The 22665-nt window shown below is 38.2% G+C and overlaps 6 protein-coding genes and 1 pseudogene across 9 annotated transcripts; 1 reads left to right on the plus strand and 6 right to left on the minus strand.

The window, feature by feature from the left end:
* Positions 1 to 991: 991 nt before the first annotated feature.
* On the minus strand, positions 992 to 4077 carry LOC18015140 (digalactosyldiacylglycerol synthase 2, chloroplastic). The gene is made up of 5 exons (XM_006396191.2): positions 3870 to 4077; positions 3094 to 3412; positions 2298 to 2564; positions 1788 to 2137; positions 992 to 1668 (listed from the first exon to the last, which is right to left on the minus strand). The coding sequence occupies exons 2-5, from the start codon at positions 3376 to 3378 to the stop codon at positions 1152 to 1154; spliced, it is 1419 nt and encodes a 472-aa protein (XP_006396254.1). The 5' UTR covers positions 3379 to 3412; positions 3870 to 4077; the 3' UTR covers positions 992 to 1151.
* A 2449-nt stretch (positions 4078 to 6526) lies between these two features.
* LOC18015141 (methionine adenosyltransferase 2 subunit beta) lies at positions 6527 to 8200 on the minus strand. Its single transcript, XM_006396192.2, has 6 exons — positions 7872 to 8200; positions 7550 to 7709; positions 7283 to 7470; positions 7065 to 7191; positions 6865 to 6995; positions 6527 to 6793 (listed from the first exon to the last, which is right to left on the minus strand). Exons 1-6 carry the CDS (start codon positions 8097 to 8099, stop codon positions 6650 to 6652), a joined length of 978 nt encoding a protein of 325 aa, XP_006396255.1. The 5' UTR covers positions 8100 to 8200; the 3' UTR covers positions 6527 to 6649.
* Positions 8201 to 8503: 303 nt separating this feature from the next.
* On the minus strand, positions 8504 to 12605 carry LOC18015146 (NAD-dependent malic enzyme 2, mitochondrial). 3 transcript variants are annotated; one of them, XM_006396194.2, is made up of 19 exons: positions 12458 to 12605; positions 12118 to 12310; positions 11800 to 11896; positions 11580 to 11698; positions 11200 to 11496; positions 11040 to 11100; positions 10849 to 10952; positions 10690 to 10773; positions 10482 to 10588; positions 10277 to 10379; positions 9881 to 9979; positions 9708 to 9773; positions 9546 to 9618; positions 9381 to 9467; positions 9241 to 9295; positions 9080 to 9151; positions 8921 to 8983; positions 8714 to 8828; positions 8504 to 8623 (listed from the first exon to the last, which is right to left on the minus strand). In XM_006396194.2, exons 2-19 carry the CDS (start codon positions 12271 to 12273, stop codon positions 8552 to 8554), a joined length of 1830 nt encoding a protein of 609 aa, XP_006396257.1. In that variant the 5' UTR covers positions 12274 to 12310; positions 12458 to 12605; the 3' UTR covers positions 8504 to 8551. The 3 variants fall into 3 exon arrangements, with proteins under 3 accessions (XP_006396257.1, XP_024009840.1, XP_024009839.1); XM_024154072.1 differs by having other exon boundaries at positions 12082 to 12310; XM_024154071.1 differs by having other exon boundaries at positions 12082 to 12605.
* A 1135-nt stretch (positions 12606 to 13740) lies between these two features.
* Positions 13741 to 15419, minus strand: LOC18015147. Its single transcript, XM_024154293.1, has 3 exons — positions 15304 to 15419; positions 14911 to 15130; positions 13741 to 14073 (listed from the first exon to the last, which is right to left on the minus strand). Exons 2-3 carry the CDS (start codon positions 15085 to 15087, stop codon positions 13984 to 13986), a joined length of 267 nt encoding a protein of 88 aa, XP_024010061.1. The 5' UTR covers positions 15088 to 15130; positions 15304 to 15419; the 3' UTR covers positions 13741 to 13983.
* A 124-nt stretch (positions 15420 to 15543) lies between these two features.
* LOC18014648 (putative threonine aspartase) lies at positions 15544 to 17931 on the plus strand. 2 transcript variants are annotated; one of them, XM_024154275.1, is made up of 10 exons: positions 15544 to 15773; positions 15936 to 15986; positions 16087 to 16207; positions 16308 to 16346; positions 16486 to 16568; positions 16661 to 16915; positions 16992 to 17155; positions 17254 to 17383; positions 17468 to 17572; positions 17679 to 17931. In XM_024154275.1, exons 1-10 carry the CDS (start codon positions 15630 to 15632, stop codon positions 17766 to 17768), a joined length of 1182 nt encoding a protein of 393 aa, XP_024010043.1. In that variant the 5' UTR covers positions 15544 to 15629; the 3' UTR covers positions 17769 to 17931. The 2 variants fall into 2 exon arrangements, with proteins under 2 accessions (XP_024010043.1, XP_006396259.1); XM_006396196.2 differs by having other exon boundaries at positions 16313 to 16397; positions 16487 to 16568.
* A 129-nt stretch (positions 17932 to 18060) lies between these two features.
* Positions 18061 to 19509, minus strand: LOC18015212 (annotated as a pseudogene).
* Positions 19510 to 19826: 317 nt separating this feature from the next.
* Positions 19827 to 21807, minus strand: LOC18015213 (bifunctional protein FolD 4, chloroplastic). Its single transcript, XM_006396198.2, has 6 exons — positions 21707 to 21807; positions 21317 to 21583; positions 20874 to 21166; positions 20521 to 20757; positions 20256 to 20423; positions 19827 to 20165 (listed from the first exon to the last, which is right to left on the minus strand). Exons 2-6 carry the CDS (start codon positions 21501 to 21503, stop codon positions 19995 to 19997), a joined length of 1056 nt encoding a protein of 351 aa, XP_006396261.1. The 5' UTR covers positions 21504 to 21583; positions 21707 to 21807; the 3' UTR covers positions 19827 to 19994.
* Positions 21808 to 22665: the final 858 nt, after the last annotated feature.

A 22665-nucleotide genomic window follows, 5' to 3' on the forward strand; every position in this document is an offset into this window, starting at 1 on the left:
TTTGTCGACGTCCTAGTTGAGTAGACATCATCATATCGCATAATCCGTGAACGTTATTTGTTGTGTAACAAACTGAATCTCAAAAGGCTACAAATTAAATAATCAACACAATCTAAATAACAATACTCAAATTTCCAGCGTCATCAAGGCACAAAATCAAACACTCAATTACATGCAATTAATGAAGAGATAAGTAAATGCATTATATAACACAATATACATTAAGTCGTCAATTCAGTAGAGGTAACTATGAAGATATAATATACCGACTTAACAGTTGGACCGGTTTGACTATGATGAGTGAACCACAAGTCAGGCAATAGGATTGCTTTCTGAGTCTCTTTCTTTCTGCTGGATCTTGTCCTTGTTGTCGTAGCCATATCTTCAAATGCTCTCGACCGAACCTGAGAAGAAAAACTATCGTCTTAATTAGAGATTATCGTCATTTGGTGGTTTTTGGAAGGACAAGAATATACTATTTAACAAAAATGTTTTTGGCTATCAGAATGGAAGGAAATTTCACGTGGTCGTATAGCCTTGACCATCGAAAGCTATCGTTTGCGTCGTTTCGAAGTTTCTTTTTGTGGTTTTACAATTTGGCGCATTTCATCTTTTGATTTCCTCTACCCAAACAAGGAAGAAAACTTCGTACTTCCATTTACAGAGATAATTGAGTATTAATTAAATTAGAAAACAAAAACATTAGGGCTTCTTTTCCTACTCAAGAGTACCAGCGATCAAGAAAACCATTGAAAAGGAACCAGCCGTTACAAATTTGAATACGCGTCGTTTCAATCTATCACTTCACTTCTTCTGATTTAGGGCTCCTTATTTTTAACCCTTAACATTTTCTTTTTGGTTGCTAACTGTCATCTAAACTCAGTTTTGCATCCAAATTATGAAAAAGCCACAAGTCTAAACCTTGGTGAAAATTTAAATGTTAGTTTTAACCAAAGACTGTGTGCTAATGTGAGTTGTAGTCTTGTAGATGAAAACAAAATCAGAGCAAACCGATACATGTAACCTAATCTTCATGTTAATAATGTAAACCATCAATATTACAACAAGCTATAGAATGATTACATTAATTATACAGAGAAAAAATAAAGAAAAAAAAAACACACACAAATAATGATTCAACAGTCAACGGATCAATCTTCCTTAAGACTATTCCGGGAAGGAGTCTTGAGAGACAAGCCAAGATCTCTGCACAACTCTTCATCGGGCTGCAAGCTTCCAGGGATCGCACCAAAAGCTGTTCTTGAAGCTTCATATCCAGACGCCAGGAAATGAATATACGCAGACATGTCCTCCAAGTTTTTCCCCACACTTATAGAAGACGACGCAAACGCACTTCTCTTTGATAAGTTGGAATCAGCTCTTGATAACCGGTTAAGATCCGAGACTTTTATAAACCGTTGCGTAGCAGCTTCCCACGATAGTTCATGTCTCTGTTGCTCTGTTAATTGTGATGGTTGTTCCCCAAGAGCCTTGAGTGTGGCTCTAACAAAACCATTCCCATCCTCATACACTCTGCAGTTTGGGAACTGTTTAAAGAACTCGTTTGATGTGTGATCTGCGCATACTACATTTTTTCCCATCGCCAAGGCCTCTGCAGTAGTTGTGCAGACCACATCTGTCGTGCTGGGGTTGAGGAAAACTTTATAGCTGAAATGCAAGACACAAATTTATTTTCAGTTTTATAAATAGAATCCAATACACTGCAAGGAAATTGATCTATGCTACAAGAATGATGCATAGTTGAGGTTCCTAAACTCGAGACTTACTTATGAAATACTGAGTCGGCGTGATCACGTCCTGGGTAAACATTAACCTTGAGGTCGAGTTTTTGGGCTGCTTCTTTGATCTCTTCAGAGTCCTCTCCGCTACCGTATAAATCAACCTCTAACTCACTGAGTTCAGTTTGGTGTTTCTTAAGTAGTTTTAGAAGCTCCTTGTACCCTTTGCTCCAGACCATCTTACCAATGTAGTATGCGCCTTTAGTGAAGGCCTGCTCCTGGAGCTTCTGCTGTTCTAGTTTTGTCAAACCAATCTCGAGAAATTTAGGGTTGACACCATGAACGTTGCAGACTATAGATTTGGGGTATTCTTGAGTCGCAGCAGATAATCTGATTACCTGCATGAGTAACATCACATCAAAATGGCCGGTCATCATCCAAAACTTCCTTGATCCCAAATTACATCCCGTCATTGGATAATCATACTAAAATGCCAATATATTCACATAATTGAGCAATCACTCCATCATTTCTACTAGTGTCTGTAAAGAAGTTTACCTTGTGGCAGTAAATGCCAACAACCCAACTGTTTAAATACTTGAGGAGAAAAGCTTTAAGACGGCCCTGTTTCTCTCTCTTTACGTATTCCAAGTAGTTTGTGTGTACGATCCCTATGACGTAGTTGAACTTAGTTTTCCATTTTTTGCCATGATGAAACCATGTGAGATGCTCAGGCTCCTCAAGGACAGCTATGTCTGCCTCTTCATCAGGGATGGTATCCGATATATCCCCGACAGGAAGAATACTTCTTTTGTCTGTGGCAAACTGCAATAAGATAGTTTGAATTGCTGAGGAAGGTATGGCACAGTTAAAGAGTGCTACGCAAAAGTTACGTCATATGAAGAATCTGAAGAAAGCTCAACACAAAACCAGATGTAATCTAAGCTAAAGTGAGGTAAATGCAGCATTTAACATGGATTTAATATTTACGGATGCCAAATAATTCACATTCAAAAAGAGAGAGAATAATTCATTAAAATTCATGGCAGAATATGGAAACCCATAAAAGATCTCTATCTACAAGTAAACCACCAATCTACAAATACATGTGGCTGGAACGATCTCATAGCATATTAACAGAAAGTACGCATATAGGTGTAATAAAGAAAGATAACACGTATCCGCTGAGAACTAAGATCAAGAATGATGTGATGGTAAAGGAAAGCGGAATAGAAATGGGAAGAACTCAACTCTATATAACAGGAGAAAGTGAAAAGAAGGAGTCTTTGACACGAACTAGTATGCTTTTGATACCCAAAAAAGATTCTTGACAAAGAGGCAAACTGAGTCGTACCTTTCCTGGATAGAAACGTATCTCAAAGCCTAAAGGAAACGAGACTCTTTCTTCAAGCCACCGACGAACATAAGCTTCATGGTCTGATGGGGAACTAAAGGTGATGCTGTTAGGGTAGACAAGCAGTTGGTGTTTCACAGTCAGCCAAGGAATCACCAAAGTGACCCGCCTTTCCCCGTCTTTTGCAAGGTAGGCAGCACGGAACAGAGGATTCACAGCAGTTCCCGTCAGCCATGGAAGACTAGCTGTGGTAAATATCGCAATGTGCTGCTCTTGTTTCGTCATATCATCTCAAACTTAATCTGTACTGCTGAAAGATCTGTAAATAGTTTCAAAAATATAAACTTTAGAATTGCATATTCTCATCCAACTCCACCAAAATCACTTTACGCCCGTTATGGAATTTAGAAATTAAAAACATAGTCAACCTCCAATAAACCTATTAACCGCAGATGAAACAGGTTTCACTTTTGTGTTGATAGAGAACCAGCTTCTAGCATCAAGTTTAGTAATTATACTTAGCAAAATAAAAACCTAAAACCAAAAAATTCTTATCATTTAGTTGATCTGATTATCGTATCTTCCCAATAAGGAGAATTTTCCCTACTACAAATCTTATTTTCTGCGAATTCAAACAATCTTTCACAGAGCCTACGCGGTCCAAGCGCTTAAAGGAACACATATAAAATCAGGAGGAAAAAAAGAAAGAGCAAATCCAAAATTACTAAACAAATTATCAGAAGAGTCTCCAAATTGAATCGAACATGAAGACATACCTTGAGGATTCCAATCCAGAAGAGAATCCTTGCGTTGGCAGATGTAAAAGGCGTCGAGAAAGGGCAAAAGAAACTTTAAAGGAAATAAATAGTATAGAGGGTTTGCGTGACAAGGAGAATATTCTGTCAATGTATTCTTCTCTTCGTTGGTTTTTCAGGTCATTGTTACAGGCTGGTCGCAGGATTGTCCAAACATTCCTTTTTTTTCTTCCGCCATGTCGAGAGAACGACGAATCAACAAACTTGCGTGTTCAGACTACGTGCCGTTTTTTATTAGCGTTTAAATATAATCGAGTAAAAAACGGCGAGTTTGTTGTGACTAATGGGCTAGGCCCAGTCATTGACAAGCCCATTGTGTACTCAAACTGTATGCCGTTTCTTCTCATATAAAAACCTCATCAAGGTTCACTCTCCAAGTCAAAGACGGCTGGTTCACACTTGTAATTGTTGATGAACGTGCTCTACTGCTCTGAGTTAAAAATGGAACCGGGATTCAACGGAAGTAATCTATTATATAAAAGTTGAGTTGCGTCTCACAATCTTGACACATCAGCATTTCTTTATGTGACACATCAACTTTAACAAAAAAAATCTGATATTTTAAATTTTAAATAATAATTAAGACATTTATGAGTCTTAGAACTCATTTCATGTCTTTACTACTGCCAAATTCCTCTTTGATTCAGCAGTCAGAATTTCAATCGGATTTTAATGGCAAAGCTTAAAACCGAGTTTTGAAATTTTACTGGGATTATACGAGTTTGTAAGTGAAGGAAGTAACTATGGTCATGGCTATGACTTCAAGAGGTGGTGATTGCTATCTTCAGATATGGAGAAGATTTGAGGAAAAAAAAAATATTGGAAAAGGAAGGTCGCACGAAAATTCAGTTAGGAGTTTATGAAGGATTAAATGACTTGATATTATTGGTAGAAAGTGGGTTTGCGTATCTAAATAACCTGAAACATTTTAACGAATTGTGTTCTCTCTAAAATGAGAAAATATAAAAAATGGTAAAGACGAATGTTGATATCACTATGCATGTTTGTTGCCATTATGATGAATTAATGGTATGGTTTAACCTCATTCTTTTCTTATTGTTTGGGTTACAACTTACAAATGTTATGGGGGAGACGTAATAAAGACAACAAAGAGGAGGTTATAGAGAAAGCAGAAAATGATTTAGAAGGAGTGAGGGGACAAAAAGTTTTCTCGGGAAAGAATATCAAAAGAGTAATTTTTTAAAAGTGTGATGACCATAAATGATCGATAAATTTGTTATGATCGGATGATTTTCTAGTCTGCATAATTTGTAATTGTTTTATCATCTTCTATTCCTCATGAGTGTTAATTGGAGGTTGTTCAGCCGCTCTCATGGGAGACAAGACTTAGGAGTTAGGATCACAGTATGATCACATTTTGTATTCATTATCTAAGTATTTTGTTATAACATAATTTAGGCAGTGTGTTATTAAACAATTTCATATTTAGACAGAAATAGAATGTAGTTCCCATAAGGCAATAATTCTTTCTACGCTCGATTCTTGGGGTGCAAAGTTTATGAAATAACGATTGGTAAGACTAGATCCTTACATAATTTTAGAAGTTATAGAAAAGTATTTGTACTTTCTTAAATGTGATATGGCGATGTGTAGCTTGCATGGATGTAAGTGTTTTTTTTTGTGTGTGCTAACTGTTAACATATAAAAAAAGTTAGAAAATTTCCTGCAATTTAAGCTGATAATCTAAATTTCATGTGCATAATATAAAACTTCCAATTAAGTGATCATATAATTTAAGCTAGAAAACATTAATTATTTTCTTTTTAGTTTTTAATATGTGGTTGATTACAACCGAAACTAACTGGAAATTTAGAGTAAAAACTACAGAAAATTTAAAAATGTGTTTACATTATAATAAAAATAAATACGAACAAATAATTTCAACATATATCAATTCATACATTTTATCAAATGACCGCTTCTATATCGAATTAGGTTGTATTTGTTAAGATGTTTTTCATACAAGTAAAATATTTCTAAAGTTTAAATAAAGAATCTATCATATTATACAACACAAATTATAAATTTATAAAGTATACAAGCCCGTGTGTACACACGGATCTTCACCTAGTCTATTATATAAAGAGTGGGTTGTGTCTCACAAACTTGACATATCAGCTTTTCTCCTTATGACACATCAGCTTTGAATTTAGAGTAAACGAAAAGTGCTTTACATTTAAAAATTTTAAGTAAAAGAGAGTAAAAAAACTATTATGGGAAGTTTACAAAAAGATTGAATAAACAGAAATACTCAGGAAATAGAAGAAAAAGTTATAACAAATCACATTACTTTAAATAGTAAAAACATTTTGTCACTTATCGAATAACCAATCATTTATCTTGAATTAGGTTATATTTGTTGAAGTATATTTCTTACCAATCAAAACTTAACTCCTAGACACTAAATACATACGAAATTTATCTTATTATATTAAATACAACTTAAAAAATCTAAATAATATATAAATTCGCGTATACACGCGGATCTTCACCTAAGATTAAAGTTCAAATCAAGCTCAACATCATTTCCTTAGATCATTATTTTTTCAGTATTACCATTTATACAGGTTTAAATCCGGTATAATGAGTGTGATTTGTTGATGGAAAAAAATATCGATAATGATACTTAACCGTTTCTATCTTAGATTCGGTTTTCCAATGCTTTTCCAAAACCGAAATTTCATTCATAAAATAAAATTAAAAAGGGAACAAGAATAATATCATGGGAGAATATGGTAAAGAGATTCAGACTCGAGCGTTAAGCTAACACCGTCTTTGAAAGATGTTGGAGAGATCTCAAGAGTCTGAATCAGTTTAGTTATGTCCATAGATATATCCGATGGCGAAACCACTCCTCGATCAACCTGGTCAGAAACAGTAAGTGACTCATCCGCAACATTCAACAAGCGATTGGTGAGCAAAGCCTTGCACATACCGATGATGCAGACACATGTTTGATTAAGGAATGATCGTGTCCTCTGACTTCTGCAACCACTTCCGCCATTTGAACACGAGATAGCCTGTCTGGTCCACCAGCATTCAAAACTATTCGCATCTGTTTTTCATCTGAAAGCAACAACCATGTTATGATTCTACATTTTCAGTTCAATGATGCAGAGAGAAGACTCAAGGTACCTGAGACGACCCATCTTTCTACCAATCTCAAAGTGATACTCACGAGATCCTTTACGTAAATGGGACAACGAAACTCGTCGTAGAAGAACTCTACCTTTTCACCCTTCTTCAAGATGCTATCCATCCACTAAGACATCAAAGAAAAACCAATTTTCATGGCCAATACAATGATCTGAAATGAATATAGATATGTTTTGCGAAGTTGTGTTGAGAGGCACCTGAATTGGGAGATTCTTGGGGAGTGGTGATACAGTTTGAGGACCAAAGATGATACTACTTCTCAATATCGCAAAGTTTTGACATTTATCTTTGATGAGACGCTCTGCTGCGACTTTGGATTTCCCGTAAACGTTGACCGCAACAGTCTCGTCTTCTTCCTTGTAGTAAGACTTGACACCTTGATAAACTGATATTGAGACAAGAAACCTAGTCAAAACACAGAAGGAAGGGGTGTCACCTCCTTGAAGTCTATGATATCGACTTACCTTGATCAGTAGAGAGATGAATCAACAAGGTTTTGTTTCTCTCAAAAGTTGATAACCAGTTTACAAGAGAAGAAGGCACGTTGATGGACATGGCGGAATCTGGATCTTGCTCGCAAACTCGAGGAACAGACAGAGCAGCACAATTCACGACCACATCAGGCTGTAATTTAATGGAACAAACAAATGTCGATTTTTTTTAAGACCAGAGAGTCTCTAATACACTGGTTCTTTTGTTAACAAGAAATTCCGATCATTGATCCGATTCTACGAACATGTCATACGAATCGAGCTAGAGATTACAGAGTCGGCGATAAATTGAAACCTGACCAAAGTCCTGGGTAATGGAATCGAAGCCTAGACCGGATTTGAGATCGAGAGGAAACGCGGGGAAGTGAGGGAAAGCGTCGAGCAAGATGCGGGGAAGGGGAGAAGAGTGGTGAGTGAAAGCGACGTCGTATCGGTCTCCGCCATTGTTGCCGGCGAAAGCTTGAAGGATATACTGACCCAAGTAGCCTGTACCTCCCACAATCACCACTTTCGTCTTCTCCATGGCTTTCCCACTCGCCGATGTTTTCCTAATTCATTAAATTTTTACTCTTTTCTTCATTCACCAAATTGTTGTATTTAGCTAGTAAATCAAAAACACTCCATCCAATAAAGCAGATTAAAAAGCAATGGGGAGATGAAGAATTTGAAGATATCGTCATCATCGCCAAAAAAGTATATAAAGTTACAATCTTTTCAGACATAATCGTAGGATATTAGGGGAAAAATGTCAAAAACGACAAGGGACAGACGACCTAGAACAACCCCTGTTCTTGTTCTTAAGAACTGTGTTGACATTGTTTTTAATCATATCATAGATTTTATATGTAGCAAATATTGAGAAAAGAAGAAAGAATGTTGCAGATCGCAAATAAAAGAAGGAAGATATGTTGTTTTTTTGTTTTTGTCTTTAGGCTTTCTATGAAAGCCGAAAGAGTTCAAAGAGTCAGTCACTGTCTATTTCTCGTGCACGAGAGGGCTGTAGATTGGGAACCACATGTTGCGTGTGATGTAATTCACTGTCTCCTCCTGTTGAATGAATCAAAAAACAAAGATGCAATTAGATTCAACTTTCTAGTACCTTAGTCATGTTTAATACAAATCTCAGTTATATGATACCTTAGACATGTGACTGAGATCTTTGGGACCAACATCGCCATGTCCTTCTACAATGTCTTCAGAAACCGCAGCTCGTAGAACAGCGGCCCCGACCTCAGCTGTTATATGTCGGATGCTGCATTTTTGTTCAAAAACCAATCACTTAATATACAACCGTTTTAGGTGAATAAATGAAATCAACGGATGTGAGGGAATCAGAGGAAATACTTGTTGATTGAAGGGTAAAGGATGCCTTTTTGCACTTCTTCGTCAGTCATGTAGGACGCAAGGCTGTGTGCATTTTTTGAACATATATAATTCGTCAGCCTCTCCAATATTTTGTTTTTTATGGTTTTGGAAATAGAAGAGAACCAAACGCAATCTTACCATTCAGAAGCTGCTAGCAGCATTCCATCAGTTACAACACGTGCACCAGAGAGAAGAGTCCCTAACCCGATCCTGGAAACGATAGAAAGCACAGTTGATTATGCTCAATTTATGGATTTGAATGTAAATCAGTGAAGCATTTTTCAAGAAAGAAAACGAACCCGGGGAATAGGTACATGTTGTTGGCCTGATTCACATGCCCAACTTTACCATTCTCTACAAGTGGGAAAACAAAATGAAATATTTTTAGTTTCTTAGCAATTAGTCACAGAAGCCATATATGAATTCCATTATAACATACCAAGTTCAACGTTTTCAAATGGGCTTCCGCTTCCAAATACTATGTTTTCTCCAGCGTGCTTAAATGCATCAGCAGCAGTGCACTCAGCTGTCACACAGAAAAAAATGTTCAGAGCAGATCTTCCAACGAAATTTTCTACTATTTTAGAAAAATTTAGACACAAACCATTCAAGGTGGGATTCGACATAGCAAAAATGGCCGGCTTGCATGAATCAGATTCTCGCATTGCCTTGAGAACCTTTGCATAATTGAAACCAGTAAACCAGATAAGTAAAACTGTTAATTAATATATCATGAAGCTATATGTTTATAGAAAAAGTCACCTACTTCTTCGTTGAAGATGCCACCAACTCCAGATAAACCAAGAAGAACATGTGGCCTAACAGTCTTCACCTGAACAAATTTGTACAAGACAATATTATTATGTCTAACTTTCATGGACAGTAACAGTAAGTCCTATAACTGGGCAAGTCAAGAACACAGAAAGGCTTAGGTCTTACCACTTCCACAATACTTGCTCCCTCACGTATCTCAGCTGGATTTTTGGCAAAAGGTACAGCTCCTGGGTCAAGTTTTGTCCTCTCCGTGGTGACAAGACCCTTAAGCCCAATCAGTCGTTTTCATTAGATTAATTATATTCAAGATCTTATGGGGCAAGCAGATGAAGAAAACAATATGCTGACCAGTCCAAAAAAGATTTGCAAATGGATAGCTTTTTAAAAAAAATGTGACTTCTTCTAGGTCAGCTCTTAGTGGATAGCTTAAAACAACATCTATTCAGATGACAGTTCAAAGTCAACTGACCCGTGGAAGTGGAACACGCAAGCATAGTTATTTATTATCAAGCATGAAAAACCCATTCAGATGAAGTCAAAGAGGGGAGAATAGTAACTTACATCTTTGTCGATCAGGTAAAAGTTTTTCGTTGCAGCAATCTCGCTGATGCCTGCCATTCTTGCAACTGCTTGGACTGCCGTCTTAGTTACACCGAGCCCCGCACTGAAAGTAATAGAATAAAATATACAATACGAAGATGAGAAGTAAGTTACTCCAGAAATATAAATACATTAGTATAAGGTTGGTAAGAGAATATCCAAGTACCTTCCAGCTCCCACCACAACAATCTTTTGGTTCACAAAGTCGGATAAAGGCCGACCTTGGGCTCTTACAGTTCCCAATAGTCCAGCGAGAGCAACACCAGCAGTTCCCTGAGAAATCATAAGCCAACCTTGTTATTGAAAAAACAAAAAAAGAATACATAGAGTAACTATAAAGTAAAAGTAGCTGAATTTCAATGATAAGAACATACCTGGACATCATCATTGAACATGCAAAACTTCTTCCGATATCTTTCCAAAGTTCCAAAAGCCCATTTGGCTTGGAAATCTTCGAACTATTATGATGGAAAAAACATTTAGTCATCATTACCACCAAAAGGTAAATCCAAAGTAGAAGCAAAGAGATATACCTGTACGACAGCCTTAGGCCAACGCGTGTATACAGCTTCCATAAATTCATCAATGATCTCAAGGTACTCCTCTCCTTCCAACCTAGGTTGCCTGAGTCCTAAATCTACGAAATAAAGAAGATACATGGATGAGGTATTAAGGGAAACAGATTGGTAAAATTACATCATATCGACTAATCAAAGTCGCTTACAGAGAGGATTCTGTAGGAGCTTTTCATTATTCGTGCCCACATCCAACATAATTGGCAAAACCTGCAGAAGAACAAGAGGATAATTTCGAATAAGGAGATGAAAAACGTGTTTTTGTACCGTAAAAAAGACACAAAAAGGTCATGTTTGAGATGGACATACTCTCTGTGGATTGATTCCTGCTGCAGCAACGTACATGTCGAGCTTTCCAATAGGAATCCCAATACCCTGGACTCCAAGGTCTCCTAAGCCAAGAATACGGCTACCATCTGTGATCACAATCATATCTACCTTCTGAGCTGGCCAATTATATATCATAGACATCATCTCTCCTTTGTCTTTCGCACTGAAGTACATTCCTCGAGGTCTTCTATACAAACCCGAATAGTTCTGACAAACCAGTCCAACAGTGGGTGTGTATATGATTGGGGCAAAATCTTTGATGTTATCAATAAGGACCTGAAGAGAACAAGAGTTATGTGTGTCACGTCGGGCAGTAAACAGACAAGAAAACATGATCGCTAGCTATGCGCCAAACTCACTCGGTAGTACAAAGTCTCGTTACGGTCATGCAATCTATTCAGAATCCTCCATTTGGCTAATGAAACAACGTTTTCTGGCTGCCCTTTTGTATTCCTCTCAAGGGACCGAAAGGACTCAACTGCCAAATTTATATTTACACCAAAGTCTCAGAAACCATAATCAACATCTCTGAAAAACATAACATTTATGCAAATGGATCCAAAGGTCTGTATGACTTACTGAAACGGTCATATTGCTGTTCAAAGGAGATAACACGAGGAGGAAGCAAGCCTCGTAGCCCCAATCTATCCCTCTCAGTCAAAGGAAAACCTGTGTCCTGCAACACAGACATCAATTTCAGAAGAAGCAAACACCTTTAAAATCTAATCCAAAAGCATCAGGGAGAGCATAATCAGTCTCGTCGCCGAGCTGACAAAATTTCTTAGTGTGAATAACTCACTTCCCTAAAGTTTCAAGCATCAGCATTATGAGTTAATCAAACAACCCTAAAATCAGAGCAACCTTATTGAACCATGGATCGTGAAGAGAGTAGACAACCTTATTGAACCATGGATCGTGAAGAATATCGGCACCACGCTTGTGAACGATGCAAGGACCAGGAATCGCCGTCGACAAGCAGCGCCGAGATCCGCGGGTTCTGGCGGCCGCCGCAGCCGCCGCCTTGGAGAAGCCAGCAATGTTCCTCCACATCATCGGTCCCGAAAATCACTCTCAAGATCCGACCAACACACTGCAGAATCGCAAGCCGCAATTCAATGGTATGACGAGTTCAACACGAAATTGAACAAGAACCAAGGACTAAAAACTGAGAGAGAAATATGGGAAAAATCTATGGGTTTTATGGAGTAAAAAAAGTAGTCAAATATTTTGTACACACGCTGTGCTTTGATCTCTTCTTCTTCCTCTTCCAGTGTGAAGAAAATGAATCGAATGTTCTTCCTCCAGCTTTGAAAGAGAGAGTAAGAGGAAGCTGTCTGAGGAAGAGGGAAGATGTCTGAGAGCTGCCCGGAGATTTATTATTTAGAGAGATGCGAAAGGGTCAGACAATAATGAATACAAGGCATTTATTTCAATGTTCACATTTTTCTTCTATATTTACTTTCCAATTCTTTTTTATTTTTCATAATTTTCCATTTCTCTAAATTCAAAGGAGCAAAGAAATTTGGTAAAGTCAAAAAACGAGAATGGGAAACAAATTGAAGTTGCCCGAAGGCAAACGGGCAATAGGGGTATAAACGGAAATGTGAATATAGACGGGAATCAGATTGCCACGTGGACGGTGCTGAATCATTTTCCTGGTAAATTGGGGGGATGAAGATTAGAGGTGAAAAACCATTGACCAAATCACCGTTAGATCATTGACACGTGTTTCCGTGTTGTCGTATTTCCGCTTGTACCCATACGTGTGCCTCTGGTAAAAAATATTACGTAGTCCTACATAAATAAATTAATTAAAGAAAAGGAAAGGAAAGAATAAAATTGAGATTCGAGAACGGTAAGAGAAAACCATCCTTTAAAAACTATTCGCTGCGGCGACTTGAAACCGTCAGCTTTTAACTCTAACCACTGTTTCTTCTTTTATTTTCTACCGTTCATCTCTAAATAAAGTGCCTTCGGTTCCGATAATGATTTTTTTTTGTTTTTTTCTTGTCACAGCAAAAACAATAATTAAACATCTACCATTTAAGATTTACGTATTTGGTGTTTTCTCGACAACCTCCAAATCCATCACAGTCAAAAGTACGAGTAATATTACTCATTTGAAAAACGTGTATATAAAAGTGCTTCTGTTTTTCTTGATGAAAGATGTATTGTGTCCTTGTTTTAGGATGACCTAGAAACACTTGGCTTCTGTAGAACGAAATGCTACAACGAATACAAGAATAAGATCATTTTTTTTGTTGACATGATAAGAATAAGATCACTGATTGATGATATACTAAAATGCCTAATAGGTCGAATTTGCATTTGATGTTCTGAATAAGAATAAGATCATTCATTGAACATCAATGCAAATTCGAGCTATTAGGCATTTTGGTATACCATGAACCGAGTCGCGTACCTTTAAACGTAGATTCCTAAAGCACTAACTAATTCCAAAGTAGGTCAAAGTAAAATCGCATAATGATGTTTCAAAATCCAGATGGATTCTGCCTTAAGATAAAACCGACCCATATATATACTGCTGATTAATTGAGTTTTGGAATAACATGAAAATTCCTGAATTTGGGAAGATTCCATGTGTTGTACATGGCAAGGGCAAAGACAAATTATTATGTTCACAGTAATATGAAAGATGAACGACAGATCTAGGAAGGTTTTTTTTTTCTTTTTTTTCATGCTCACATTGTCTGCAAATAAGAGACCAAGCAAAAGAGTTTTCTTCAAAGCAAGGAAAACGCTTTAATGCTCCTTCTCGTAATCATCCTTGGTTCCAAAGTTCTTACACCATATCTGTGAAGGAATTGGGCGTACAGGCATGTGTGGCCTTTGCTGAAATCAAAACAAGGCTTTTCTCAAATCGTGATCATCAAGCAAGAAAGTGGAAACAATAGAGTAGCATACACAACACCTAACAATATCAGTGCTAAATTCTTATCACAAGGGCCTCAAGTCAAGCATTATTTTGATTCGGAAAACATAAGAAATGTAAGTCCTCGATCATCTGCATCCAAACCACTCTTTAACCATATTTGGAGTACTAAAGTTGCAGGAGTTTAGAAGATTAGATTTCTCAGTCTAACTACAGAAAATTAACCAAGAAAATCTTCCAGAGCTGTTACACAAACAAAGATAGGATGCAAAGTAACATGGCGATGGGAAACAGGGTTTGAAGAGCTCAAAGAGAATTAAAGGGTGCAAGACAAAATCATGTCACAAAGAGGTTACCATTTACGAATGTTCTACACTTTATATGGTCACAAAGAGGTTACCATTTACGAATGTTCTACACTTTATATGGTCACGGATACAGTTGATGCCCGACGAATCATTGGCAATGACTAAGAATTTATGAAATAACAGATGGAATTAGGAAGGAAAAGGTTGTTAATTTCACTGAAGCAGATTAAAAATGTTCTTGGGGACTGCCTGCTTATGAAACATATAAACCAAAAGCTATATTTTACAATAGATTCACACAGACTGTATGATCAGAAACATCCAAATTTGCAGGACAAGGCAGCAATTAACTGATAAGCTACAGAAGTTTCTCAAAGATAATACAAAATTATCTTCCCATATACCCAAATACTAATGAAAAAAAATTATACTTTCCAGGATCAAACTCCAAGCCATTCCCCTTTTCACTCATAAAGAAATGAAGAATACCTCGAGCTCAGCAGACTTCATGGCGATGGGGATGCAGACAAGGAAAACGCCGAACATAGCTATGGCGGTGTTCCGACGCCAATGTTTGGGCCTACAGTAAGGCCCACCAGACATACTCCAAACTTTGGCTCTGAAATCGCCACCTTCTCCTCCATGTCCATGCTCAGCTCCTCCCATTAGATCGGATCGATCTGTTCCACCAAACACCAATTCCTTTTTCCTAAATCGAATCATGAAGATGCACAGATCGATCAGTAACATAAAAATTCAATGCTGTAAACACAAACAAACCCTAGTCCGCCTAACAGCTAAACACCAACGACATTGATGACAGATTCTGTGAATTGAGTATTCAAATAGCATCATGATTCTGTTGACCAGAGATCGGCTTACCTTGGCAAAGTCAGAAGGATTGCAAAGAAAGACGATGAGACTCGTTGCCCTTCTTCTTCAAGAGTTTAGTCAGTCAGAGGCTGAAATGATGGCAATTTTCTGTAATTTACCCGAATGCTGAGGGTGTTTTACTTGTCTCCAGTAAAAAAAAGAAGAATTAAAAAACCGCATGATGTTCACAATATTTATCAACGCATTGGATCTCTGAAAACGGCACGATGTTTGCCTCTGTAATTCAGTTTGGCTCTCTGATTCAAGAACGGTGTGCAGAGTTTTCACGTTCGCGTTAAAACTACCGATTCCAAAGGGGTTTCGCCTGAAAAACCATGGCTTGCGACGGAGCAGATAAAAGTCGACGCTTTTTCGTGGCGGTTCACGTCGGTGCCGGATATCACGCGGCGGCTAGCGAGAAAGCTCTTAGATCCGTTATGAGACGCGCTTGCCTAGCCGCTTCAACTATTCTTCGCCAGGTTCTCTTTGGATTATCTTTACACAATCAATTTCTTTTTCGAATCAAAGATAGATATCACGACAAATGCATACGAATATCTAAATTACATACGTACGATGGACTGAATGATACAGAATACCATACCTTGACGTGCGATCTTTGCTTTATTTGTTGAATTTAGGATTCTGGTGGGTGCATAGATGCTGTTTCAGCCGCCATTGAAGTCCTCGAGGTACTTGTTCGACCTTTTTCCTTGGTTGAAGAAGAAGAAACACTCTAGTGTTCGCCATAGCTGCTTCTTGACTGTTATAGCGATTCCCATGTTAAATTAGGACGACCCGAGCACAAATGCTGGTAGAGGCTCTAATTTGACAGAAGATGGTCATGTGGAATGTGATGCTAGTCTTATGGATGGCCATTCAGGGATGTTTGGAGGCGTTGGAGCAGTTCCAGGTACTTTGAAACCCCTTATCTCAACCTTCCTCATTGTAGTTTGTGTATCGATTTACAGTATTTTATGGAATTTCTGACGATTTTGGACGATGAACTGTAGATCAGGTGTCAGAAATGCCATCAAGATTGCTGCTTTGTTGTTGAAGGAGCAGATGAGTGGCTCAGCCCTATTAGGCCGTATACCTCCAATGTAATGAATTGCCTTTCTTGGTTCTGATATCACAACCCAGCATGGAATCTGTTTCGTCAAGCATTGAACTTTCTGATCTACCTCGCCAGGATGTTGGTTGGTGAAGGAGCTCGACGTTGGGCCAAATCCAAAGATGTTCTTTTGCCTGAAAGTGTCCCAGAAGCTGATCAGGTTGAGAATCCCACATTCTCTTGCCTTACTGTCAATCACTTGGTTGTTTGATACCCTGAGAATTATGTTTTAAGTATCTTATGTTGAAACAGTGGCTGGTTACAGAGAGAGCAAGAAATCAGTGGAGAAAGTTCAAGACTATGCTTTCTGAGGTAGAGGCAGAGAATAACCTTTCTTCTTCTGAAGAACAGCCCAGGGAAATTGACAAGGATGAAACATGTGAGGGGAAACAATTACCTTGCGCAGCAGTAGATGAGGATAAGATCATGGATACTGTTGGCGTTATTTGTGTTGACAGTGAAGGACATATTGCTTGTGGGTCCTCAAGTGGTGGTATTGCAATGAAGGTAATAACAATTAAATCCTAGTTCTTGTCTTCTGAAAGAAAAACTGATTATCATGTTTTCTGATATTGCATTTCAGATTAGCGGCCGCGTAGGTTTAGCAGCAACTTATGGTTCTGGTTGCTGGGCTTCCTCTAAAGGACCATTTGGAACTCCATTTCTAGTTGGATGTTGTGTGTCTGGAGCTGGAGAGTATCTTATGAGAGGATTTGCAGCTAGGGAATGTTGTACTTCACTGTCCCTGTATACATCCCCAAGCCTTTCTTAATGGTTATGCTCTTTTTTTGGCGTGGCTTTGCACTTTTGTATCCAAGCTAAGAAGGGGTTTCTTATGCTCTTAGTTCACAGGCTGGTCCAGCATCTGCGGCCATGAAGGTTTTACGTTCCGTGATGCAACAAGAGGGCTCAGAATGTGGAATTACTGACAAAACTGCTGGAATTTTAGTGGTTCAGGCAGATGCTTCTGTAGCTGTAAGCACAAGATTTAATAAAGTCTTGCTTCTTCTTTTTGTAGGTTGTGAATCTTGCTTTAATCATTATGATTTAATTCTAAAGGTCCCTGGAAGTAAACCAGAGCTGAATGCTATCGAGATGGCTGCTGCTTATTCGTCACTATCATTTGGAATAGGATACTATGGGAACTCTATAAAGAAGCCAAAGGTATTGCCTTGATTTAGATACCCAAAAGAATAAAATGTCAGCTTTAAAGGTGGAGCTTGAAAACTAAGTTTAGGATCATTGGGTCTCTTGTTGTTTCCTTGAACAGATTTCGATACTCAGGAAGAAGGGAGAGAAGAACGAAGCTGGGATAGATTATTTTGAAGCCGGGATAGATCTCCGTCGAACCTGTTGCTGATTGATTTGTGCTCTCTTGAATATGTTTTTGTAGGATGTTTGAAGCATAGAGGAGAAAAGTTTTAGAATTTGTAACATGGGACTCACCACCCTTTCAATGGGGATGTATTCATTTTCTGGATAAGTGTAAACTAGATCAAATAATAAGAACGGACAGACCCGAGAAGAAGTAAAGAAATTGTTAAAAGACAACTTTCTATCCTCCGACTTCGCTTTTTCAAAAACCAGAACAAACCATTGGCTTCAAAAACCAGAAGATGATTGTTTGTCTATTCCAAAAAGGCCAGCAATCTTCAGTGGAAGTTGTGAATTCTTTTAGCCGATGTCAAGGTGTTGGATAGAAGCATGGCTATGGTCATTGGTCCTACACCACCAGGAACAGGTGAGACAGCTGATGCAACTTTGCAAGCCTCCTCGTAACAAACGTCTCCGACCAAGCGATAGCCGCTTCGAGAATCTGGATCCTGCAGTTCATAATATATGAATGTCACATACATGATTGATTGGTTTTTAATCCATTATCCCTCCATTGCCGTAATGTCAAAATTGTTTACTTACGTCGACATCGGTAGTCCCAACATCGAGGACGACTGCACCTGGTTTAATCCAGCTTCCTCTTACCATGTTTGGTTGCCCAACGGCTGCGATTATGATATCAGCTTGTCGTGTGATTTCTTCAGGGTTCTTGGTTTTTGAGTGGATAATGCTAACGGTTGCATCCTCCCTCTATTACATGGACAAAGACCAAAGATTGTAACTAGTTATAGTGTTATCATCACATGTCGCAACCAGAAAAATGGAATCTTTTTTCACAGGTAGGTATCATGAGTACCTGGAGTAAGAGAGCAGCAGGCATACCAACGATGTTACTCCTTCCGAGAACAACAGCTCTCTTTCCTCTGATCTCAACGTTGTAACTGTGAAGCAACTCGATGCATCCTTTTGGAGTACACGGAATGAATAAGGGCTCTCTTTCCCGCATGGCAAGCTGTCCCATGTTTAGTGGGTGAAATCCATCAACGTCTTTCTCTATCCGAACCGCATTCAGTATGTTCTGTTCATCCATGTGCTGCATATATACACAACATCCCAAAAACTAACTATTCATGCTGTCTATTATTATTTTTTAAGTTATACATAAAGGTAGAGACTTTTTTTTTTTTGTTTACCGATGGTAGAGGCAGCTGAACAAGGATTCCATGGACAGAATGGATCATCGTTGAAGCCTGAGACAGATTTCAATACATCTTTTTCTGAGGAATCTTCAGGTAGACGAACTACCAATGATTTGATTCCAACAGATTCACAAGCTTTCTTCTTGTTCCTCACATATCTTGCGGAATCTTTCATGTCCCCGACAAGGATTACTGCTAAACCAGGAACCACGCCGATTGTTTCCTTCATTCTTGAAACTTGTATTCTGATCTCATCCCTAATCGGTTTTGCCACAGCCGATCCATCAATTAACGTGGAAACAACTGAAGAGAAAAGAAGAAAAAATCATGATTCCGATTACTGATCAAGAGGATGACTGAAATTTCGTGCTAAGGTTTAGTCGTCTAACCAGGAGTGGGAGAAGAAGAGCTGCGAATGGAGAGAGCGCAGCCACGACCAGAAGTGGTGGTCTGTAATCGGAGTTGGTCGATGCACCGCCGGGGCAGGAAAGAACCGTTGCGGATGTTTGGATGGATGATACGCGACGTCGTGGAGGAGGAACAATCGGCAAACATCAACGATGCCATTATAGACTGCTACTCGGTCGTGGCTTCCAACTTAGGGTTTAAGTAGAATTGTTTCCAGACAATTAAACAAAACCAAACAGAGAGAATAAGACAATGAAGATCGGAAAGAACCTGAAGAATAGTAGGAACCAACGACGCTCAAGCCTCAAGCGATATTTATGTTCCTTGTAGAAGAAGCAAATATACTGTTTCTTCCTTGCCACGGACGTGCCCTAATCCATCTACGCCGATTTTTGTGCAGTTAGATAAATATCTGAAAAAACTTGACAAAACAAAAATAATAAATAAATGTAAAACAGGTATTATTAAGGGATTGGGAAAGACAAAATACGGTCGGATTTATCCCGATTTAAACTACATACATATGTTTGGTTTTCATACAACAAAAAGGGACATTTTATGAAAGTCCAAAGCAAACGATTGGATCCGAATAAAAAGTAGGACTTGTTCATTCCAAAAAAAAGGCCATCAATCTTCTTCTAACGTCACTGGAAGTTGTGAATTCTCTTAGCCGATGTTAAGGTATTGGATAGAAGCATGGCTATGGTCATTGGTCCTACACCACCAGGAACGGGCGTGATGGCTGATGCAACTGTGCAAGCCTCCTCATAACAAACGTCTCCAACCAAGCGATAGCCGCGTGGAGCATTTGGATCCTGCAGTTCATAGTACATGAATGTCACACACTGGACTGATTTTATCCATTATAACTGCATTTACTATAAATCTCCAAATTGTTAACTTACGTCGACAGGATTAATCCCAACATCGATGATGATTGCGCCCGGTTTTATCCAGCTTCCTCTAACCATGTTTGGCTGCCCAACAGCTGAGATTATGATATCAGCTTGTCGTGTGATTTCTTCAGGGTTTTTGGTTCTTGAATGGATGATGGTAACGGTTGCATCCTCCCTCTACATGTACAAAACACAGACCAAAAATTGTACAAATGTCCCCAGTGAACCAAAAAACAAATAATTGGCATTAGTCTTTAAAAGGTATCATCATTACCTGCAGTAGCAGAGCAGCAGGCATACCAACAATGTTACTCCTTCCGATAACGACGGCTCTTTTGCCTTTGATCTCAAAGTTGTATCTGTGCAACAACTCAATGCATCCCTTTGGAGTACACGGAACAAATAAGGGTTCTCTTCCCCGCATGGCAAGCCTTCCAATATTTAGTGGGTGAAATCCATCAACGTCTTTCTCTATACTAACTGCATTCAGTATGTTCTGCTCATCCATATGCTGCATTTACATAACATATCCCCAAAACAAAACTATGTTGTAAATCACTGTCTATTTGTTTTTTTAGTTATGAATATGATCAAAGGTAGAGACTTTGGTTGAGTGGGGGAAAATACCGATGGTAGAGGCAGCTGAACAAGGATTCCATGGACAGAAGGATCATCGTTGAAGCCTGAGACAGATTTCAAAACATCTTCTTCTGAGGAATCTTCAGGAAGACGAACTTCGATCGATTTGATTCCAACAGATTCACAAGCTTTCTTCTTGTTCCTCACATAAGTTGCGGAATCTTTTCTGTCTCCAACAAGTATTACTGCTAAACCAGGAACCACACCGATTGATTCATTCATTCTTGAAACCTCGACTGTGATCTCATCTCTAATGGTTTTTGCCACAGCCTTTCCATCAACTGTCGAGAAAAGCAATCTTATGATTCCGATCAAAGAAGAGAATAATTGAAAAGAAAATCTAGAACAATAACTCAATTTTCTCAGACAAGAACAATACTGGAATTTCCAAAATGTCTGTGTAAAGCGCAATCAGGTTGAGTGTGTTATACCTAAAGTGGCAGGAGACGGAGAAGAAGAGGAGCGAATGGAGAGAGAGAAACCACGGCCAGACGGAGTGGTCCTTAGGCGGAGTTGGCCGACGCACTGACGGAGGAGAATAGAGCCGCTGCGGCGGTTCGAAAGGATGAGACGCGACGTGGTGGAAGAGGAGCAATCGGTAAACATCATCGACGCCATTCTCTTACCGGCCAAACAGAACAGCTGTCTGCTCGTCGTGGCTCCGAACTTAGGGCTTTAGAGCTCAGGGGAAGGTTTAGCTAATGAAAAGGATTATAAAAGAGTTCAAATGCAAGTCATTTTGGGCAGATACATTTCACTTGAAAAGCTAAAATAAATATCCTTTTGGGTTTTAAGAGGATTCAGACAACGAGAAAACTCACCGTGACGGAGATAAACGAAGACGGCGACGATTATAAGAGCTCGAAATCGCTAAGGAGAAGGCGGAAGAAGAGGTTTCTCAGGGGATTCGGCGAGAGCTATGCGACTGCGGAGATTATGCGAGATTTTGAAGGTTATTTTGTGATTTTAACAAAACAATAAGGGTATTTATGTCTATTACCATTTTCAATCACACGATTTTTTATTTTAATTATGGCTTTGTTAGTAAAAACAAAATTGGTTTACATTTTCGCTACATGTTCCATGTTTGAAACTTGAAAGTCTTTTGCTGATTTCTTTTTTTTTGAAAATTTTTTTCAGGATTAGTTTCACAATATAGATTCCATCCATTTTGATGATTACAAACGATTTTACTAATTTGATGAAGTTTCTCCTGAAAAATGCTTTCATGTTTTTATGGTATATTATCAAATACGAATTGTTCACTTCTCGATCAGATCTTGTCAAAATCCATATATTTGAAAACGTGGAAGTCTTCATATCTAAATGAAACAAAATGATGAAATATTAATACCACTTAATGATGTTTCTTCTGATGTTTCTTAAATCTCACAATATGTTATGGATTGGAGCAGAGGTGGATCTACACATAAATATACTGTCTCAATTGACACAGTATAATTTTGCTTTTGTTTTTCTTTTTACGGTCACAAATTTGTAATTAACTTAATTAGCTCACCTTTTTGTTTCCCTTATCAAATTTGACACACGATGCTGTGTCATCACTTAAATTCTATTTTTGGTAAAGTACATTAAATATTTAACTAAAACTCACCTATTATAAATTAGGTCTTTTTATACATAATTAAAAGAAAAATTTAAGTGTCTCTGGTAGTTTATAAGCATAATTAAATCTTTGCAATTCTATATATACTTTTCATTATTCATTAAATAAGACACAATGGAATAGTATTATTAAGAGACTCATATCAATAAAATT

This window comes from Eutrema salsugineum, unplaced genomic scaffold, assembly GCF_000478725.1.
Source record: "Eutrema salsugineum unplaced genomic scaffold, Eutsalg1_0 scaffold_3, whole genome shotgun sequence".
NCBI classification, from domain to species: Eukaryota; Viridiplantae; Streptophyta; class Magnoliopsida; order Brassicales; family Brassicaceae; genus Eutrema; species Eutrema salsugineum.

Coding starts and splice junctions, on each gene's coding strand:
- LOC18015140 (XM_006396191.2), bottom strand. CDS start 3,378: ATGACGAAACAAGAGCAGCACATTGCGATATTTACCACAGCTAGTCTT. Junction 2,138..2,297: donor TTGGCATTTACTGCCACAAG/GTAAACTTCTTT, acceptor TTACTCATGCAG/GTAATCAGATTATCTGCTGC. Junction 1,669..1,787: donor GCCGACTCAGTATTTCATAA/GTAAGTCTCGAG, acceptor CTTGCATTTCAG/CTATAAAGTTTTCCTCAACC.
- LOC18015141 (XM_006396192.2), bottom strand. CDS start 8,099: ATGGAGAAGACGAAAGTGGTGATTGTGGGAGGTACAGGCTACTTGGGT. Junction 7,710..7,871: donor TTACCCAGGACTTTGGTCAG/GTTTCAATTTAT, acceptor ATTAAATTACAG/CCTGATGTGGTCGTGAATTG. Junction 6,996..7,064: donor AGAAAGATGGGTCGTCTCAG/GTACCTTGAGTC, acceptor TGTTGCTTTCAG/ATGAAAAACAGATGCGAATA.
- LOC18015146 (XM_024154072.1), bottom strand. CDS start 12,273: ATGATGTGGAGGAACATTGCTGGCTTCTCCAAGGCGGCGGCTGCGGCG. Junction 11,699..11,799: donor ACAGCAATATGACCGTTTCA/GTAAGTCATACA, acceptor TAAATTTGGCAG/TTGAGTCCTTTCGGTCCCTT. Junction 9,980..10,276: donor TTTACCTGATCGACAAAGAT/GTAAGTTACTAT, acceptor ATTGGGCTTAAG/GGTCTTGTCACCACGGAGAG.
- LOC18015147 (XM_024154293.1), bottom strand. CDS start 15,087: ATGGGAGGAGCTGAGCATGGACATGGAGGAGAAGGTGGCGATTTCAGA. Junction 14,074..14,910: donor TGAAGTCTGCTGAGCTCGAG/GTATTCTTCATT, acceptor TTTTGATTTCAG/CAAAGGCCACACATGCCTGT.
- LOC18014648 (XM_006396196.2), top strand. CDS start 15,630: ATGGCTTGCGACGGAGCAGATAAAAGTCGACGCTTTTTCGTGGCGGTT. Junction 16,398..16,486: donor TTAGGCCGTATACCTCCAAT/GTAATGAATTGC, acceptor CTACCTCGCCAG/GATGTTGGTTGGTGAAGGAG. Junction 17,573..17,678: donor ACTCTATAAAGAAGCCAAAG/GTATTGCCTTGA, acceptor TTCCTTGAACAG/ATTTCGATACTCAGGAAGAA.
- LOC18015213 (XM_006396198.2), bottom strand. CDS start 21,503: ATGGCGTCGATGATGTTTACCGATTGCTCCTCTTCCACCACGTCGCGT. Junction 21,167..21,316: donor TCCGTCTCCTGCCACTTTAG/GTATAACACACT, acceptor TTTTCTCGACAG/TTGATGGAAAGGCTGTGGCA. Junction 20,758..20,873: donor TTCAGCTGCCTCTACCATCG/GTATTTTCCCCC, acceptor ATGTAAATGCAG/CATATGGATGAGCAGAACAT.